This window comes from Microtus oregoni, unplaced genomic scaffold (genome assembly GCF_018167655.1).
Source record: "Microtus oregoni isolate MIOR12 unplaced genomic scaffold, Mior012 000000F_ref0000247, whole genome shotgun sequence".
Taxonomy (NCBI): domain Eukaryota; kingdom Metazoa; phylum Chordata; class Mammalia; order Rodentia; family Cricetidae; genus Microtus; species Microtus oregoni.
In genome coordinates, this window is record NW_024543059.1 from 742,380 (window position 1) to 763,292 (window position 20,913).

The 20,913-nt window shown below is 40.3% G+C and overlaps 1 protein-coding gene across 2 annotated transcripts in view; it reads left to right on the forward strand.

Moving 5' to 3' along the window:
* The window catches only part of LOC121448101 (E3 ubiquitin-protein ligase RNF169-like), a 49,488-nt gene that overhangs the window by 20,709 nt on the left and 7,866 nt on the right, over positions 1-20,913 (forward strand). For both annotated transcript variants that reach the window (XM_041651795.1, XM_041651806.1), the window contains exons 2-4: positions 3,426-3,499; positions 15,772-15,918; positions 20,398-20,516. In XM_041651795.1, the coding sequence (XP_041507729.1) occupies positions 3,426-3,499; positions 15,772-15,918; positions 20,398-20,516 (340 nt within the window). The remainder of the gene's footprint in view (positions 1-3,425; positions 3,500-15,771; positions 15,919-20,397; positions 20,517-20,913) is intronic.

Here is a 20,913-nt window from a genome sequence, read left to right on the forward strand (position 1 = left end):
TCAGCACTAGTGTGCTGGACAGATGGCAAGTTCATGCCATGCTAGTGAGACCATGATCCAATGTGGTCTTAGGAAGGTGGGCTGTTATCTGTTAGAAAGCAACGCTTCGTTGCCAGCATTTTGTTTTGTAGATAACAAGCAGCCGTTCAAAGGAGCATATATGCAACACCAGTCTTGTAGCGTTAGCGGTCACTGCAGATTGAAGCCCGGTATGGTACCTGCACTTAGGTCTTTTCAAAACAAAATCTTTCTCCTTTCTTCTTGGTTTTGCTAGCTCCTGGTTTACTGTTTATTTCAGAGTACTATGTGAAAAATAGAAACAGCTAATCTTGTTAGTTGTACTGAATAGATATCTACATTTGCAAATTTATTCAGGAAAGGGATTTAATGGGAAAGAATGTTGAGTAACAGTTGGCAGTTGCATGGCTAGAAAGCTCAACTTGGAAAATGGTAGCCAGTGTTAAAGATGAAAATTTTTATAATATGGATTTTTTGAAACTGTTTGAAATGTCTTTGTAACATAGTATATTATAAATAATTGTTTCTGTTTTTCATTAAGTAATAAATACTCTTCATTAGGTGGGTACATATATATATGTAAATATGACCAATGTAATATTTTGCATTTTTCTGTTTATTTTTTGCTGCTCTTTTGGTTTGCTTAATGCATGATTTTACTTGTGGTATATTAAATTTCTTACCATAATTTTATATTAATTTCTCTTTAAATTTTGCTTGTGTGCTGTGTTGTAGGTTCTTACAAATTCATGACTGTTTCCTTATTAATGAATATTTTGTGTTTTTAGGTAAGAAAGGAAACATACTAGCTTCCTTTCTGTTATGAAATACTGACTAAAATTAAGTTAGAGTAGAAAGGGGTTTCCTTTAAACGCCTATTCAAGCAGAAACTTAGAGTAGAAACCATGGAGGAATGCTGCTTGCTGGCTCAAGTACAGATTTACATTTATTAGCTTCTGTACACAGCCTAGAATACCTGCTCAGAGAATGGTGATGGGCTTATTCCCACAGTGGATTGGGTCCTCCTGCATCAGTTCACAGTTAGGACCGTCTTCCACAGGTGTGCCAGGAAGACTGTTCAGGAGGGCACTGCTGCAGTGCTTTCGTAGTAGGCAAGAGAGATTGGCCTTAATTTGGAAAGAATTGCCTTTTAAATCATTAAATAATTTCTCTTTTTCCTCCTGTTAAAAATTTCTCTTCCATTTTTGCCATGTTCCTGTGGTGTTGTGGTAAGCAAACCGTTGGACTCCCAGTTGCCTGCCTCAGTTGTAGGATGAGTTGGTGCCTACTGTGACGTTTCTGTGAACGTTTCACTGACATGTGTGAAGAGGTTTTCAATACCTGTGTCTGAAGTATTATTTTTAAAAAAGGATGTTTTCTGTGATGAGTGTTTGGCCTGCAGGTATTTTTGTATGTATATAACACGTGTGTCTGGTGCCTCTAGGGACCTGAAGACAGCTTGGATTCCTTGGAACTGGAGTTACAGATGGCTGTGAGCCACTGTGTAGGTTCTGGGAACTGAACCCAGGTCCTCTTAAAGAGCAGCTGATGCTCCTAACAGCTGACCCATCTCCAGCCCCTAAAGTACTTTTTAAAAAGGAGTTTTTCTATCTTTTCTCTTCTTCTCTTCTCTGTTAAGAGCATCAGCTTTTAAATGCACTTCTTGTAAGTGGAATGCACTTTGGGGTACGACTGAAACAGTTATCAGGCCTTGAGGTGGGTGACAGTTGTCTGTCTTCTTTGTGGGTGGAGGTCTTTACGCCACTGTTTCTAAGTAGCTTCTTATTCTTCAGTATACTTTCTTTTGGAAATAGTTGAGACTACTGAAAAGGGACAAAAGGCTTTTGAGGAACTTACTTTTTCTAGAACCAACACTGGGAGGTAGAGTTATCAATAAATTGTAAAACTGTTGCTATAGTTAGAACACTAAACATCTCGAGGCCATAAGCTATTATATTTATAGAAATAAAGTGTGTACCCCTCTATCCTTTCTTTTTCTTTCTTTCTTTCTTTCTTTTTTTTTTTTTTTTTTTTTTTTTTTTGGTTTTTCGAGACAGGGTCTCTCTGTAGCTTTGGAGCCTGTCCTGGAACTAGCTCTTGTAGACCAGGCTGGCCTCGAACTCACAGAGATCCGCCTGCCTCTGCCTCCCAAGTGCTGGGATTAAAGGCGTGCACCACCACCGCCCAACCCCTCTATCCTTTCTAAAATTAGGTTCCTGCTCTGTAGTCCAGGCTATTCTTGAATTTATGGCAGTCCTGCTTTTGGCTCCTGAGTGCAGGGATTCCAGGCGTGTACCTCCCTGGTTGGCTCTCCTTTTTTGATAACATTTAAGACTTAACTTTTATTCCTGTTCCAAGTTTTTCATTTTTATTGTCCATTTGCATAACTACCATGTATTTTATGCATCTTATAGTCCTCCTGTCTTCAATTTAGAAAATATACAGAATGGAGAGAAGATAAAATTTTAGATGGGGAAACAGCATACAAATTAACGTATATGGTTTCTGTTTTGATGCTAATTATTCAAGGATTGAGCAATGTAGTGATTTTGTAGATGATCAGTTAATGGAACACCTTGAAGAGCACGCTGGGAAGTAGTGTCTTTGTTCCTTAGGCTCATGAGAGGCACGGAAGACTTTGGGGGCTAAAGAAAATACGTTACGTACTGAAAAAGACTATTTCTGTGTGTGTGTGTGTGTGTGTGTGTGTGTGTGAGAGAGAGAGAGAGAGAGAGAGAGAGAGAGAGGGAGAGGTGACACAGGGGCTTCAAATATAGCTTTCTTTGTAGTCTTTTGACATGTTTATCAGCGATCGTTTTCCAAACCACTCTGTATAAAACAGACTTTTCCTTCCACCCTACATTGACTTCCTCGCCATAGCATTTACTGTCACTACTCAGAAGTAAACGCTTGTTTACCTGTGTTGGCTCCTCCACAAGATTGCAATTCATGACACAAAGACTGTACTTGTTCATATTTCTTTCAGTGCTTAGAACAGTCCTGATTTATAACCTTTAGTAAATATTGACTTAATGAATAAGGGAATATTCAAACTAAGATACCCATACTTAGCACACACCTTTAATCTCAGCACAGAAGCAGAGACAGGCAGAGTTCAAAACCAGCTTGGTCTACATAGTGAGTTCCAGCTAGAGCTATATACTGAGACCCTGTATCAAAAAACAAACCAATACAAACAAACAAAACTTAGACCAGGCTGGTCTCGAACCCACAGAGAACTGCCTGCCTCTGCCTCCCTAGTGCTGGGATTAAAGGCATGCGCCACCACCGCCCGGCTTACAAAACATAATTTTTAACGTGACTTATAATGTGGTGGTCAGCAGTAGAATATTATCATGCTTCCATCTTACAAAACTCTATTTGAAAGTATTTTCCTTTTCCTCCAGAGTTTATATTCAGAGCACCAATCAAATTAAGCAAGCCTGGAGAACTTCGTGAGGAGTATGAATGTCTAAGAAAGGTACAGTGTACATATTAGCATGGTATTTATTTTCTTGAAATTAACTGAAATATTGACATTAAAGAATGCTTACTTTTGATTCATTGGGCCTTTAAAATTTTACTCTTCGTAGTCTGTCTTTCTATATACTATGTTATAACAGCCCATATAGATTTAAAGCCACACTAGAAGTGAACTTAACTCAGATCTTTTGAGTTGTCTTTTCACAGGTGAAAGTGTAACTTAGAGGGGCTATCACATCCTTCCAAGAAACGTGTTCTCGACACTTAGCACAGCTCTTGCTAATAACTGTTTGTGTTAGTTTTCCTTGTGAGCACTTCTAATTACTTGCAACTACTTTTATTTTTATAGTTTTTACTTTACTAAGTACTCCAGGAGAATTGTAATGGAGGCTGTAGGACATGTGCCAGTCACCACATGGCCCTTCCTGCCATGAGTGACTGTATCCTTCCATAGTGTCACACAAAATGCTTTTCCTCCTTGAGCCACTTCTTCCAAGCATTTATCACTGTGAGAAAAACAATCGCCACATTTTGCCTTTATTCTATGACAATGCCTGATTCTGATTAAGTAGATTATTTACCTTTATAAAGTAATGCCCACATGCAGAATTATTACCTAATTATTCACAAGCCTAAGTGAGCAGTTGAAACAATCTCTTAATTACAAAATACTATTCGGGAAGCTTTTAACTGTTATAGTAATTTTTTTTTCAATATTGGAGTTTGAATTTAGGGCATGGTGGATGTACTGTGACACTGAACTCCAGCTTCAGCCTGTAACTGTTGTTTTTGTTTGTTTGTTTTAATTTCCAACTAATTGTCTGAGATTGGCCTACAGAAATTGGATGTCAACCCTCCCTAGTTCTCTCCCTGCACGACAATTGCTCACTCGTGGTGGGAAGGGCATGGCTGGCTAGACATTTCTTCCATATAGCCATGTGCACGTACACACACACACACACACACACACACACACACACACTCACAGAGTCTTCAGTGTGTTTATTGAGCACCAGGTATGATCACTGGAGATACAGTGTAAAAGAAGACACACAAGGTTCTTGTCTTCAGGGAGATTCCTTTTTGGGGATAAGACAAGAAATAAGCAACCATGATTTCACATAGTAAAGCAGTCAGAAGTGTCAGAAAGCAGTGGGAGGGAGCATTAGAGCAGTTTTGGAAAGAGGGTTAGGGAAGTTACTTCAGAGGCAAGACTGCGTCCTGAAAGAAGCAAATCAGGTAAAGCGTGAGAAGGCGCCCTGCAGAGGCCTAGGGACCAGCAGTTGGGTGTGGTCAGTGCACAAGGGCTTTGGTGTGTCTGAACATACAAACGTGAGCAGGACGGAAGCAGGTGAGGGTTATAGGAAATGAGTTGAGAGATGTTGAAGGGCCAGGGCAAAGATGTAGTTAACCTGGTAAAGAGCCTAATGCAATCTTACATGCAAGTTTAAAGTGTCTCTAGTTACTATGTTAGAAATAGAATAGGCCAACAAATCAAGAATTGTATTTATTGTAGATAGTAGAAACTCTAAAATAACAACTCACAGTATGTAAGAATGGTTTTCTTCTTTTGTTCTTGCCATAAAAACAAAGAAAATGACTATGTGAGTTGATCTAAGTGTGTTGACTGTCTTACTATCTATGTGTATCCTATGATATCATGCGGGACACCTTAAATATACCAATAAAACATTATTTTAAAGATAATAAGACTTTTTATTATCCTTGGGTCACACAAACATGGAAGGCAGGTAGTTCAGGGCAGAGCACAGCAGTATTATGACTCAGGGCTGTGAATTACTTTGTTTTTGTGTTTGCCTATCTCCAGGAGTGCTGTTTTCCTTGTGTGAACGGGTGACCCTTCTAGAGCCACATCTATTGAGTGAATTGGGTCCTTTGAAAGATCTTTCCCTGACTCATCAGGATTGTAAATTCTAATGTCACAGATCTGTTGTAGGGAGCCTGGGAAGTATAGCATTTTAGCAAGTATGTGAATTTCCTGAGTAAAATCAAGATTTCTTTTGTAAGAAAAGAAAGCATAGATCCTGGCTGGAAACTTGCAGTATCTGCCTCATACAATAGAAATAGACCAAATAGAATACTTTTTCTTAATCTTAAGTTAAACCACGGTTAAAGTTTGTCTAAAAGTTTGGTAGAAAGGGTATAGTAGATTAGAAGATGTATACAAAGAAGTTATTGGAGTTGCATGCTGTTGCTTTGTTTTTGAAGTACAAGTCTTACTGTGAGGCCCAGGTTGGTCTTGTACTCAGGCCTTCAGCTCCCAAGAAGGTGAAATTATAGTATGTGGCACTGTGCCCACTAGTTGTTAAGGCTTTGGTCGTGGATCTAGGTTTATTAAAGAAGGGACTTGAAGGCATAATGGGTAGGGATAAAAAATGAGCTGTCAGGTTTATTATCAAGAAAGAACTGCAGAAGATAAGGTTGCTAGCATAGGAGTAAAGTTGAGAAGCTAGGGTATAGTGGTCTAATTGTGATTTTACTAAAACTTGGACATTTTACTCAATCTATTTGGCGGTATATATGTTGTGTCATAACCTAATTTTAAACTAGCTTTTCCCTTATTTGTTTTCTGTTTCTTTGCTTATTTTAGAAAACACTTGCAACAACCTAGGGACTTTAAAACATGTTCTCTCATATTACAGAAGCAGCAGCTGGTTGGCCTATTTTAAAGTTTTTTCTATAGTGTTTTTAAGTATAAATGTTTATTCAGTTGTTGGTTATCTAATCCTAAAGCCTCTCCTGTATGAACAGTGATTTATGTAACAATGTCCTTGGTTTGTGATAGGACAGGATGCATTTTAAGATTTCTAGTGTTCTTTGTCTATTCTATCTGCTATTTTTTCCTCTAGAACATTACATACTGTTTGAGAAAAATGCCCGTTTCTGACATGTGCTGGTGTTCTTCTTTCTAGAGACAGAGAAATAGTGCAGAGCCTTATGATCTGAGAACAGGCAAATGCCTGGTACAAGGGAAAGAAAGCCCCTAAGAGTGTACTTTAATCCTCACCACACAAAGGAAGACTGTCTCTATAGGATGGGTGCTTAAACTTGCAACTACACAGATGGGAACAGCTTTTTCGAGTAATGTACTTTTTGGAAAAAAATAACATAACACAAGACATGCAGAGTGTGATCAGATTTAGAGTAACAAGTATTCAAGTTATTTATGAAATGTGATATTTTTGCCTTTCTACTTTCATATTTATGAGACAGGATCAATACTTATAAGATTACTATATTAAAATAATTGTTATGGCTTAGAGAATAATTTAAATAAAATCATCTCAATATTACTTGCAAACCAAACAGAGGAATCATCTATCTGTAACTATTTAGCCTCTAGTATAAATAAAATACTTTGTTAAACTATCTACTTAATTAGACTTTGTAGTACTTTGAATGAAAATGGCCCCATTGGCTCATAGGGACTGGCACTATGGGGAGGTGTAGTGGTGTTCGAGGAAGTGTGTTGCTAGAGGTAGGCTTTGAGGTCTCAGAAGCTCAATTCAGGCCTAGTGTATCTTGGTCTCTTCCTGTTGTCTGTGGACCCAGATGTAGAACTCTCAGCTTCTTCCATGTCTGTCTGCATGCTGTCATTCTTCCCACCATGACGATAATAGATTACACCTCTGAACTGTAAACCAGCTCCAATTAAATAACTGCCTTTATGAAAGTTTTTATGAGCTGGGCGGTGGTGGTGCACGCCTTTAATCCCAGCTCTCAGGAGGCATAGGCAGGCGGATCTCTGTGAGTTCGAGGCCAGCCTGGTCTACAAGAGCTAGTTCCAGGACAGGAACCAAAAGCTACGGAGAAACCCTGTCTCGAAAATTCAAAAAAAAAAAAAAAAAAAGTTGCTGTGGTTATAGTGTGTCTCTTCACAGCAATAAAACCCTAAGACAGAAGTTGGTACCAGGGACTGGGGTATTGCTGTGATAGGCCTATGATGCTTTTGTTTGGAGGAATTTGGACTTTGAACTTTGGGTTAGAAAAGCAGTTAAATAAATGTTTTAAGTAAGGCTTAAAGGGCCATCCTAGTCGTTCAAGATAATTTGAACTGTGGGGGCCCAGCTCGAGTTTCACAGAAGACTATTAATATGTGGCCTGGAGACCCTGGCTGCTTTCTGCCCTTGTCCAAAAAGCAAAAATAGAAAACAAACAAACAAACAAAAAAACAAACAGTCTGAGGCTAAATTATAGAGTTTCGATTAACTGCTTTGGTGGAGGACATTTCAAAACAGCCTGGCAATAGCTGTGTTGCTTGGTTACTAGTGGCCAGTCTTAAGCAGATCTATAATGAAAAGGAGCAAGCTGAGCAAGGGAAAATTCAAAACATGAAGTTTGAAAAGAAAAGGAGCACCAGGAAGAAGTTTAAAGAAAAGCCTGATGCCAGAAAGAATAAATGGAGTGATGACTCTGATCAGGGCCAGACCCCACCCAGCTAAGCTTCCAGTTTGTGAAAAGGAATTAAAGAACAGTTTAGGTCAAGGCATGGCAGCACATGCCTTTAACCCCAGTACGCAGGAGACAGGCAAGCAGACCTCTGAGTTAAAGGCCGACCTGGTCTACAGATTCAGTTTCTGGAAGCCAAGCTTAGGCAGTGAAGGAACCATTGAAAACAGAAAGCTGGTGAAGATGTAATTGAATGAGGAGGCCGTGTTCCAGCCCCAGAAAGCAGCAAAACTTGGCAGCTGAGGCCACATTGTTCTGGCTTTAAAGTCAAAGATAGAAGAAAGGCTTTATAGGATCTTCCTCCACAGCTAAGGAAAGCCACCAAACCCAGACATTTGTCAGGGGTGTCCCTGCATGGAGGCCGAGAGAGGCCATTGTATGAAGCTGTAAAGGTGAATCTTGGATTGCCTGAAGACTTCAAAATGTTGGAGATGCCAGAGCATGAGATATGTGCCAAAGAGAACTGCTAACAGGAAGTAGAACTAGCCCGGAAGAGAGAATCGCGTTGCAGTTAACAGAACCGAAAGGAGTGAAGAACTGAAGGAGTTTGCCCAGCTGGCTTTTAGTCCTGCTTTGGTCCAGGATTTCCTCACTACGTTCCCTTCCTACATTTGGAATGGTAATATATATATCCTGTGCCATTATATGTTGGAAGTATATGATCTACTTTTTGATTTTGATTTTACAGAGGATTACAGTTAAGAGATTGCATGAATCTCAAAAGAGACTTTGACGAACTTTGGACTTTTAAACGATGCTGAGATTATTATAGACTATAGAGACTTTTGTAAATTGAACTGAATGCATTTTGTGTTATGATATAGCCGTAAACCTATGGAGCCCAGGGAATGGAATGTTAATTGAATGAAAATGACCCCATAGGCTCATAATTCTTTATTGATTCTTTGGGAATTTCACATCATGTACTCCAATCCTGCTTACCTCCCATTTCCTCCATGTCTGTCCTTTACCCTTGAAGCATGACCTCCCCCAACATTAATTTAAAGCAAAATAACTACTTCCCTCCTCCATCTTTCCAACACTTCTTCATTCATCCTAGTGGCATTGGGAGCTGCAGTGTGTCACACAGTGTACCCTTGTGTCCAGTCAGCCCCACCCGCAGATGTCATTGCATTGAGTCATTAATCTGACTCAGGGCCTCTGGCACACCATCATCATGGACCCTCACTGAAACTCCTCAGACATCCTGCTGTTGCCCCAAGTCATGGAGATCCTGTGGATTGTCCCTCCACGCACTCCAACAGGTCATAGAATATAGTAGATGCTAGGGTGGGCCAACCCAAGGCTCAGGATGTGGGTCTGGGCGGTAGATAAGGTGATTTGTCCTGGCCACTGGGACCACTCCCTTCAGGTGAGGGGTAAAGCTAAGCTGAGCCACCTTTACAGCCCTTTTAAAACATACATTTAAAAGTCTCACTTTTTTTTTTTTTGAAACAGGTTCTCTCTGTATATCCATGGCTGGCCTGGAACTTAATATGTAGACTAGGCTGGCCTCTAACTCATAGAGATCGGTCTGTCTCTGGCTCTGAGTGCTGAGATTGAAGATGTATGCCACCATGCCCAGTTCACTGACCCTTTATTATAATTAAGAATCTGCTTGTTTATCTCAGAATTTTAAAAAAATGCAGATATTATACAGTTAATATTAACCTAAGCTGAAAGGCAATATTGGAAAGCCAACTGCCCTATTTCAAATCCCGCTTTTGCTATTTACTAATATGAGAATTTCCCTCCCAAGTTGCATTTGCTCATGATGTTTCATCATAACAGTAGCAACCCTAAATAAGCCAACCAATATATCGACTTTTTCAGAAAGTAAAAGCAAAGTAAACCCCACAAACCTTGTTCTTCAAATCTGTTATTAAGGAAATACAAAAGTAAAAGAAAGATTAGAAGATTTTATTCTCAGAGTGTGTATCTAACAGTGAACTTGTATCTAGAATAGATCAGAAATTCTTGTACATTCTAATAAAATAATAAGTAAATAAAATTACAGAAGGGCAAAAGGTTTGAACAGACATTTCACAAAAGAACATAGCCTATTAAGGACATGAAAAGACAGCGTAATTAGCCATTAGGGAAATACTAATTAAAACCACAGAGGCAACACCTTACATCCTCTCCCATTGGTGGAAAGACAAAATGTAAGAATAATGTAAGCATTTGGAAGAACCTGAACTTCGTGCCTTGAAGCTAGAACTTTACAGCAATATACCCTCCATGGAAAGAGTTTTAGGAGTAGTTATGTAGTTTAACCTGCACTCTTTAATATTTGAGTAAAATTTAAAAGTGGGTATGTTCATGCAGTGAAGTAGGTCTTACTAATATAAAAGAATATCTAATTACAAACCCAGTTATATGTAAGTCTCAAAAACAAATTGAATGAACAATTGACATAGGGAATTGTAGGGCTGTGTGTGTGTGTGTGTGTGTGTGTGTATGTGTGTGTATGTGGAGGCCAGAGGATGACCATGAACTTATTCTTTAGGTGCTGTCTATCTTGTTTTGAGTCTCTCAGTGGGACCTAGACCTCACCAGTTAGGTAAGACAGCAGGCTGGCCAGCAAGTCCCATGGACTCCTTCTGTGTCTGCCTCCAGTTCTGGGATTACAAATATAGGCCAACGTACTGACCTTTTACAAGGGTTGTAGAAAATAGGTCCTCATATTTGCATGGCAAGTGCCTTCCTGGCTGAGCTGTCTTTGCTGTCTTCAAGTGCTATAATTTTATAATTGGCAAAACTAGTCTATAATAGGTAATAGTAGTCAGGTTGATGATTCTCCAAGACTGAGTAGGTGGGAGATTACTGATGAGCTCAAAGAGGCTTTGTAAGTGGTGGAAGTTGTCTGTATCTTGATTAGTGAAATGGTAACATGGATGTATATACATTTGTCAAACTCATTGAACTTTTCAAGTCTTCTTCATGTCCTATTGATTATTCCTTAATATAGTGATTTTTTTGAAAAAGATTTTTTTTCTATTACTTGTGTGTATAGGTGTGTGTAATGTGTACATGTGTGTTCAGGTACCCACAGAGGCCAGAGGGCTGTTTTATTTTTTGAGCTGCCTGTCAGGGGTGCTGGAAATTGCAGCAAGCACTGTTCACCACCACTGAGCCATCTCTTCAGCTCTAACATGGTTGATTGAAAAAAGAAATTAGTCATGGTGGTGCATGCTTTTAAATTCCAGCACTCAGGAAGCAAAGGCAGGAGGATCTTTGTGAGTTCAAGGCCAGTCTGGTACAGATAGTGAGTTCCAGGACACTCAGGGAGTGGATTCTCATGACCTCATTGTATGTGAGAATGAATGCTTAAATGAAACAGAAAAATACACTCTCCATGCAATTAAATTAAACAGTGGTACAAATTGGAATTTTCTGTGTTTAGGCTGTGTGGGAAGTAACCTGTGTATCTGAGTGCACAGGTATGTTGTAGTTCACGTTTAGTTCATTGCCTTTATAAACTAGGTAATCTATAAAGACAGGATTACTTGAGGTGGCACAGTCCATAAATGTGGTCCTTGCGTCTGCTAATTATTTGGTGAGGATGTCGCAGTGTGATGGCTTGAACGAGATGTCCCCTTAGTCTTGGGCGTTTGAATGGATGGTCTCCAGTTGGTGCTGCTATCTGGGGACGCTTAGGTGGCAGGGCATTGCTGGAAGGAGTATGTAACTGGGGGTAGGATTTGAGGTTTAAAAACCCAGGCCTTTCCTAGTGCCCTGCTCCCTGATGATTCAAGATGTGAGCTCTTAGTTTCCACCTCCAGCAGTCATGCCTCCGCTCTGCCATCATGGACACCTCCCACTCTAACCACAAGCCCAAATAAACTCTTCTTAAGCTGACTTGGTTGTGGTGTTTTATCGCAGCCATAGAAAGGTAACTAATATACGTTAAGACAGCAAGTGTGCTAGCATAGCATATCTCTCTTCTCTTAAGGAGTCGTTGATGTGATCAGGAAAACCCCGCACTCATGACTGATGTCTCAGAACCCTGTCATCATACTGTTAGTGTGCAAATATGAAGGTTACATTTCAACACATGGACTTTTGGTGAATGCTTTAAGCTGTAATACACAAACATATATGTAGATATATGTATGTACTTCCTATCCAGAGAATATAGGGAACTTTTACTAGCAGGGCAGAGATGTGAATATCCATGCTGGGAAGAGGATGTGCAAACAGTGAGCTCAGGAAAGGTACTCTGCAGGGCTCTTCTCAGAAGAATGCAGATTAGAGTCCTCATGCAGTACCAACCCACAGGATGGCAAAAATAGAGCACCGAGTGATGGGGAATCTGGAGCGACTGTTGTCCTCCTACGTGGAGAGGCTGCAGGTGGGAGTGTAGTTTGATAACCAGCTTGAAAAGCTGGCAGCATGCCCATGTCTTATGACTCACAGTTTCTCTAGATACTATTCTGTGGTATGCGTATGCCTAGGTAAGTCGTCAAGGTTATCAGCTTATTTCTAAATAGCCACAGAATAGAATGTCTCTAGCTATCTATAAATAACAGAATGGTTAAATTATTTTAAAACCAAACAAGAGAATACAAAAAATGAGAAGGAACACACAATAAGTTTCACAGAATGATCATGAATGATTATAGTCAAAAAGCATAAAACTCCATGTATGTAAAATTCAAAACTAGACCAACTATAGTAGCAAATGCAGCATTTGAGAAACTGAGGCAGTAGGCTGGAGAGTTCAAGGCCATCTTGGGCTTTAAAGTAAGATGCTGCCTGCAGCCCACCAAAAAGCAAGTAGTATAAAATGATTTTTGATAGAACCAAACAGGACCGGCAAAAACAAAATTAAAAAAAAAACCAATGAAATGATTCCTAATGATGCTCTGCTATACTCATAGATCAGCACCTAGCTCGATAGTCAGCAGAGACCCACAGTCAAACATTAGGTGGAGCCCAGGGGAATCCTACAGGAGAGGAGGAGAAAGGATTATAGGAGCCAGAGGGGTTGAGGATACCACAAGAACTTGACCCACAGAATCAATTTAGCTCACAGAGACCGAAGTGACAGTCATGACCTCTGTGTGGGTCTGAGCGAGGTCTGCTATATATGTATATTATGATTGTGTAGCATGGTGTTCTTGCGGGACTCTGGGAATGGGGTGTCTCTGACTTCTACCTGTTCTTGGGGCCCTTTTCCCCCAACTTGGTCTCCTCGTCCAGCCTTAATATGTCTGGTCTTACTATAATTTGTTGTGCCATGTTTGGTTGATTGCCCTGGAGGTATTCTTTTCTGAAGTGAAATGGAACAAGGAGATGGGGTTGCCCCTGAGAGGAGTAGAGGGAGGGGAAACTGATTGGGATGTAATATATGAGAGAATTAAAAAAAAAAAAAAGGAAAAAGTGATTTTTGTTAAAGTATTAGAAACCAAGATTGTGGTTACTTTTGGGGAAGGAATTGGTTCAGGACACAGCTGGACTTCCCACAGCCCACTTCTTAAGTACAACTAGTTTACTAGGATGCTTCCTTACACTCAGGGAACCTCCTGTGTTCACTTACTCAACACCAAAGTTATAGCCACGCATACCAATGAAGTTATGAGCAGGGCAAATCCTGTGGAGACAGTCTGTTGCTTCAACATGGCCATTAGACACAGCATCCTCAGGCCTCCATATGCTACCTAAAACTGTTAGATCCTTTCATGGAGTCTTACAGGTGTGAGTGAAACGTGGGAAACTATACAAATGTCATGGACACAGAGGCTGAGGTCTTAGCTCAGTTCCTGGCACACAGATAGCAAATAACAATGACTAAAAGGCTAAACCTGATCCCTTTGGGGCCAGTTTGCCTCTGTATCCCTGAAAAGCAAATGCCTATCTGTGTGGGCTGTGTTCAGTTGTAGAAGACATAAAATCCTCTCTGTGGGCCGTGAGCGCTGACATCAGTTTTGTTTCCTGTTTGTGGATTCGCTCTTCTTCCTATATGGTCTCAATTGGATTGGGCGGAGCTGTGAGTCCGTTTCATTTGAATCTTCTTGCGTAACATTGTCTGTGGTATTTCTGCTTATATATAACCACCTGAAGCAGGTTCAGTGTCTTAGAGACTAGTCAGCCTTAGAGGAGATCCATAGAAATCTGAAAAATAAGACTAAGCAGGCTTTATGGTTTTGCTTTTGTTACTGTGGACTATTATTATTATTTAAACCTAGACACAACAGCCTATCAAAAGTATGTTTTAACTTGGTGTGATGGTGCAAGCCTGTAATGCCAGCTCTTGGGAAGTCAAAGGAGGAACACCGAGCTCAAAGGTAGTCTGGGCTACATAGTGAGCCCTTCTGTTGTAAAACAAGGGCCAGTGAGATGACCTAATGAGTGAAAACACATGCTGCCAAGCCCCACCCCATAGTGTGACCCTGGGACCCACCTGGTAGGAGGAGAGAACCAGCTCCTCCATGTTGTCCTCAACCACGTGTACACCATGGCATGCTCGCATGCTCCTGCTGATTGGTGCAAATGTGCACACGAAATAAATAATTCACTAACTAATTAAAAATAAGCCATAACCTCCCCTAAACTATCATTTTTTCTTTAGCTTTATCTTTTTTACAAGAAATGAAAACTATAAATATCAGTGCTTGGGATGTATCATCTCATTTAAATTTATTAAAACATCGAGCAGTAAAAAAATGAAATAACAGTAGAAAGAACTGCTTGCTAAGAGCACAGCAAGATCCTCTGCCAACTATTTAGAATACTTTCAGCCATAGTTTTGTCAGAGAAAGGCACAGAGGTCCCTATTCTGAGCTAAATAAGAGATGAACCGTTGACCTAAGAGTTCCCAGGTTTTTAAGTTCTCTTCTAGTTGCATAATGCAACACTGCCTTTCCTGAATGAGAAGCATATATCTGTGCCTTAGATTTCTTGTAGGTCTTGTGTCTTCGTTGACCTATCCTGTGACTAGGATATGAACATAAAATGCAGGATGTTGGAACTGGGAGAAGTCATTGTTGTTGCTAATAAGACCCAACCAGCTACTCACATGCTCTTGGGGCTGCTTCGGTGCTTCTCCTGACCCACCCAGTACAATTATATGTAACTTATGGGGCAAGGATTGTTAGGGTTAGATTTATTTTTCCTATGTGAATAGATCTGTCTATGCAGCTAGGTTTTTTGTTTCATGTTGCAGAGCAGCACAGATACTGAACCAACAACCAGGGAACCTGCATGGGACTAACCTAGGCCCTCTGCATGTGTGTTACAGTGTGAACTTGGTCTTCTGTGGGAGTCCCAACAGTGGAAACAGAGGCTGTCTCACTCTTTTGCCAGCTTCTGGAACCCCCTTCCTCATACTGGGTCACCTTGCCCAGCCTTAATATGAGGGGAGGTGCTTGGTCTACTGCAACTTGATATGCCACGATTGGTTGATATCCATGGGGGGCCTGTTCTTTTCTGAAGGGAAACGGGGGTGGGGAGCTAGGAGGGGAGGAAGGAGAAACTGCAGTAGGGATGTAAATAATGATAATAAATCATTTAAAAATCATAACTTCATCTTAAACTGTATGTACACACAGTTATTCATTTTCATTATATTTACTTATATACAAAATGTTTTGGGAAAATAAGAATGCAGAGTAATTCAGTTTTACTCCGTGAACTGTGTTTTAGCTAGTGCCAAGTAAAAGCAGATTTATGTAAAAATTGGGGTGGCCATGTTTAATGAGAGTCACCCTGGAGGCTGCCACTTGTCTGTAGAGTAAAGAGGTTTTCAAGTCTGGGATTTTCAAAACTCCACGTCTCTGTGTGATTTGTATTTTTCAGCTGAGAGAAGAGAAGTTACAGGAAGAAAAAACTTGTGAAGATAAGATCCACAAGGTACTGCAGGAGGATTCAGAAATGGGAAAAAGGAAAACGGATGAACAGAAAACAAGAGATGAGCCAGTGGTGCTGAAAACAACTCTGGAGCAGGTCAGTGGGCACCTGGGTGGACATCTGCCCAGTCTGCCGTCCAGCCAGGGAAGTGGGTCTGAGAGCTCTGTGCAGCCTAGGAGTAGGGAAGCACTTCCCATCCAGATGGAGATGGAGGAAGCAGTTTTGAATGGGGCAGTGACAGCCTGGGTCAGTGTGCTACACGTGATAAGATTTGTATGTATACCATCATACTGACGTATGTGCTGGTTTTTGCATTAAACTTCATACATCTTAACATCTTCAATTAGATTTTTTAAGGTTTATTTATTATGTATACAGTATTCTGCCAGCATGTATGCCTGCAGGCCAGAAGAAGGCACCAGATCTTATTGATGTTTTTGATTGTTGTCAGCCTCCATGTGGTTGCTGGGAATTGAACTCAAGACCTCTGGAAGAGCAGCCAGTGCTGTCAACCTCTGAGCCATTTCTCCAGCCCTCAAGCATCTCTCTAGCCCTCTGATTTCTTTTAAGCTGTATTTTACTTTCCTTTATCCTCTGTAATCCCTTGAGCAGAACTATGCTTAGGTATAAGTACATCCTCAGCCAGGCATGGTGGCACATGCCTTTAATCCCGTCACTCTGGAGGCAGAGGCAGGAAGGTCTCTGTGATTTTGAGGCCAGCCTGGTCTACAAATCTTGACCCAGGATAGCCAGGGTGGTTACACAGAGAAAACCCTGTCTTGAAAAACAATAACAAAAAAAATACGTTCTCCAATATTAGATGAGTAGTCTAAGCTTACCCAGTTAGGCACATGATTGAGCCAACTCTTGCTTGAACATATCCATTACTGTTTTTTATTACTTACTTGTATGTGTATAAGCAATGCATACCTTGACACAAATGTACAAATGTGACAGTCAAAAGATAAGCTGTGAGAGTTATTCTTCTCTTTCCATCACGTGGGTCCTGGGGATTGAATTCAAATCCCACCAACCTATCTGACTGTACCAAGAAAGTACGTTTTGAAAATGTACTTATATTCGCATAGAAAAATAGGAGTTTAATGCCAATTCTAGTTACAGTGGTTTGAACATCTAATGATTGCTGAATATTTTTGAGTCATATCTTTTAAGTATTTTTATATAGCCTTGTTAAAATTTCAGGTTACTTTTTTAAATGGGTTGAAATTAATGAAGCCTTAACATATGTGAAGATAGGCAACATAAGAGAGTAGGAGAATGAGGGAGTGCCGGAGAGATTGCTGATCTTGTAGAGGAACTGGGTTCCATTTCCAGCACCCACAAGTTGGCTCACAGTATTTGAAAGACCGCTGCTTGTAAGGATACACGTGCTTTAGCTTAGGAGGCAATAGGATGCATGCTGGTTTGACTGCAGCCTCAGCTATGCCTTTTTCCAATCGTAGTATCCTCAAACAGTCCCAAAGCCCCCATACCTAGATTTCCTCCAGGAACAGGTCTCTAATACTGATTTTATGTCACAGCTGGGCATCATAATTATTTTGCTTTTAGCACTACTGTTTTTGAAATAGAAATCAGTTAAACCAGCACAGTTCACTTCTCTAAAGGAATCAGAAAATGCAGCTCTTCAGATTCCCTTATTGTCAGTAGCCAGGTTCACAATATTGTCAATGCAAAGCACAGTGAGTAACATCCAACTTGTTTTGGATTTTTATAATCCTGCCCTTTTCTACCCTCCTATTTCCTTGTACATTTTTGAGGACGTTTAAATGGCTTTAATAGTTTTTAGACTAATGCAGGCTTGTGCTCCCAACTACTTGAGAGACTGAAGTCAGAAGATTGCAACTTCAGTGCTAGCTTGGGCAACTCAGTGAAACTTTCTAAAATAAAAATTCCAACAAAGGCTAACAGTGGAGTAGAAGAACATTTGACTGGCATGTGCAAAGACTCGGGTTCAGTCCCTGTACTGGGGCAAAGCAAGTGCTTGGTCTTGAACAAACAATCTTATTATATTAAAATTGGGCTCAAGAGAATCTGAATAGTTTCAATGGAAAGCCAGCCAGTGAACTCTTTGTATTAAGTGTGTGTCCTGATGAGACAAGTCATTACACTTTCGTACCACCAAACCTCAACGACCCTGCATTTCTGTGAGACTCTTCAGCCAGCACTCAGGTCCTTCCTTAAGCATGATTCTAGCTTGTCTTCCCATTCTTGAGTATGATCCAAGACTCTTGGGAGCAGAACCATTTGCTGCCAGTGCATATCCATTTGCTGCCAGTGCATATATTCTGCTTCCCTTTTTCTGGTGAGTTTCTTGCTGCTGGAAAGGTTGCTCTGTCTCTCTGGGTCCAGTTTAAAAGCTGTCACCTTCAGACTGGTAGAGATCCTCACTTCATTCATCCTCCTTTCCTCATTTCACCCTCAATACTTAGTGACTGCTACAAGATTTCATGCTCCTATTATAGATTTTGATTGATTGTTGACGTGTTTCTGACCCATTTAAAAACCTCCCACAGGGGGCTGGAGAGATGGCTCAGTGGTTAAGAGCATTGCCTGCTCTTCCAAAGGTTCTGAGTTCAATTCCCAGCAACCACATGGTGGCTCACAACCATCCGTAATGAGGTCTGGTGCCCTCTTCTGGCCTGCAGACATACACACAGACAGAATATTGTACACATAATAAATAAATAAAATGTTTAAAAAAAAAAAAAAACCTCCCACAATTCCTTGCCCATCACAAGTTTTTAATGCATGCTCATGAAAATATTAAACTCAGAAGAACATACTCTTTCTAAGAAAGGAGAGATCCGGGCAGTGGTGGAGCACGCCTTTAATCCCAGCACTCTGGAGGCAGAGGCAGACGGATCTCTGAGTTTGAGACCAGCCTGGTCTACAAGACCTAGTTCCAGGACAGGCTCCAAAGCTACAGAGAAACCCTGTCTCGAAAAACCAAAAATAAATAAATAAAAATTTAAAAAAGTAAAAAATAAACAAAAACAAAAGGAGAGATATGATCTATTATTTTCTGAAATAGAAATAAAATGTTTAAATTGTTGTTTTCTTATAGTACCATTAATCTAATAATGGTGTGAATTGTTGGAAAACAGAACAGTATAGCTAACAGTTATATTAAGGATTACAAATCAGAAATGAAAGATTCTACAACCTAGAGTAACCCCTATAGGCATTTTGGTAATTATCCTAATCTGACCTATTTTCTAAGTGCAATGTGCACACACATCTGTACGCGTGCACACATACACACACACCCTTATGTATGCACTACATGTTCTTTTCATTCAGAAATGTTGATTTGCATGCAAACTGCATTACAGCTCCTTTTTAGTTCATTATAAATTGTGCCTTTCCCTGTAAATAAAGAATTCATATCTTTCTTCAGTTGTCCCCTAGTACAACTTGAGAATTTTAATCTCCTGTAGATATCTTACTGTCTTAAACGCTACTGTGGTAAATTACTAAAAGGAGACCAGGTGAAAGTGAGCTTTGAAGCTGATCTAGCATGTGTGTTGCTCAGTTGTCACCACCCTGGACGGGGTGGTTTAGATGAACTCCTTTCTGTGCTGTATGAAAGCCACACCTGCTTCCCCTGCCCCTACCAGCCTGGGAGGGACGGTGGTGTTTTTAGTGTCACTGCAGACTTTTTGTCTCCCCGTGCTCTGCACTGTCTTAGGCTTGTCTATATCCAACACGAAAGATGAGAGGTAGACATTTCCTAGCTAATGTTCCTAGGTTGTGAGCATGGAAGCGTGGAGACATGGGTAGCTTTTGTCTATGTAGATATTTGCCATTTAGTTTTAATAATGCAGTTTAGTTTTCATCAGTTAAAAGGAATTTGGTGAATAGTATAAAACTAAGATTTTTTTAATACTGTTTAAGTTTCTAAAAGTAAAGTCTATTTTTTGAGGGCTTGCCTGTTAGCTTATTTAATATTTTATCAGTTTAGCAGAATCTTTACAGTAGTGAAGTGGTTCTCAACTTTCCTAATTCTGTGACCCTTTAATACAGTTTCTTATGTTGTGGTGACCCCAACCTTAAGATTATTCTCGTTGGTACTGTATAACTATAATTTTGCTACTGTTATGAATCATAATGTAAATACGTTGGAGACAAAGGTTTGTTAAGGGGGTCAAGACCCACAGGTTAAGAACCACAGATTTAGAGACGGCGAAAACGGATGTAAAGATGAGCCACTGACCCTAGCTAGAATGACACTGAGAAGGATGGGGTCCAAATAATCTTTTGCTTGGTACCAAACTGGTTATGAAAAGAGACCAAAGTACATAAAGAGTGCCATTATTTATTTGTGTTGAGTCTGTCACCTCTCTCCCAGAGTTGGAAGAAAATATCAAATGTAATTTGATAATGGGTTAATTTGATTTGGGATATTTTCAGTTAAAGCCACATTTGCAATTAGTATTTTCAGAAAGCACTTCTAATCAAATTGGAACTCAGAAAAGTGAGAGATTGAACTTTGAAACCATAGCTACGATAGATCCGATGGGAACCCCAATTTTATCTCCCTTGTCTCCTTGCCAGTGTCCTGCACGTCTCTCGGATTCAGAGAATGAAGAACCTTCTCGGGGCCAAATGATACAGACACATCGCTCGGCCTTTGTCTCCAAGAACAGCTCCTACTCCTTAGCTTTCCTGGCAGGGTAAGAGCTGAATTCAGAGTTCTTTCATGTTGGGTGACAGGGTCTTCGGACAAGTAGCGGGAGTAAAAAGAGATGATATTATTAATAGATTATAGCTGGATGGTGGTGGTGCACGCCTTTAATCCCACTCTCTGGAGGCAGAGGCAGCAGATCTCTGTGATTTTGAGGCCAGCCTGGTCTACAGAATGAGTTCCAGGACAACCAGGATTGTTATGCAGAGAAACCCTGTCTTGAAAAAGCAAAAAAAAAAAAAAAAAAAAAAAAAGACCAAGTAGATTACAGAGGTGTGTGTGTGTAAGGTTAACCTCCATGGTGTTCCTCAGGAGCCATCTACCTTGTTCTTTGAGACAGGGCACCTGATTGGCCTGAAACTTGGCAAGTGGGCTAGGTGAGCCTC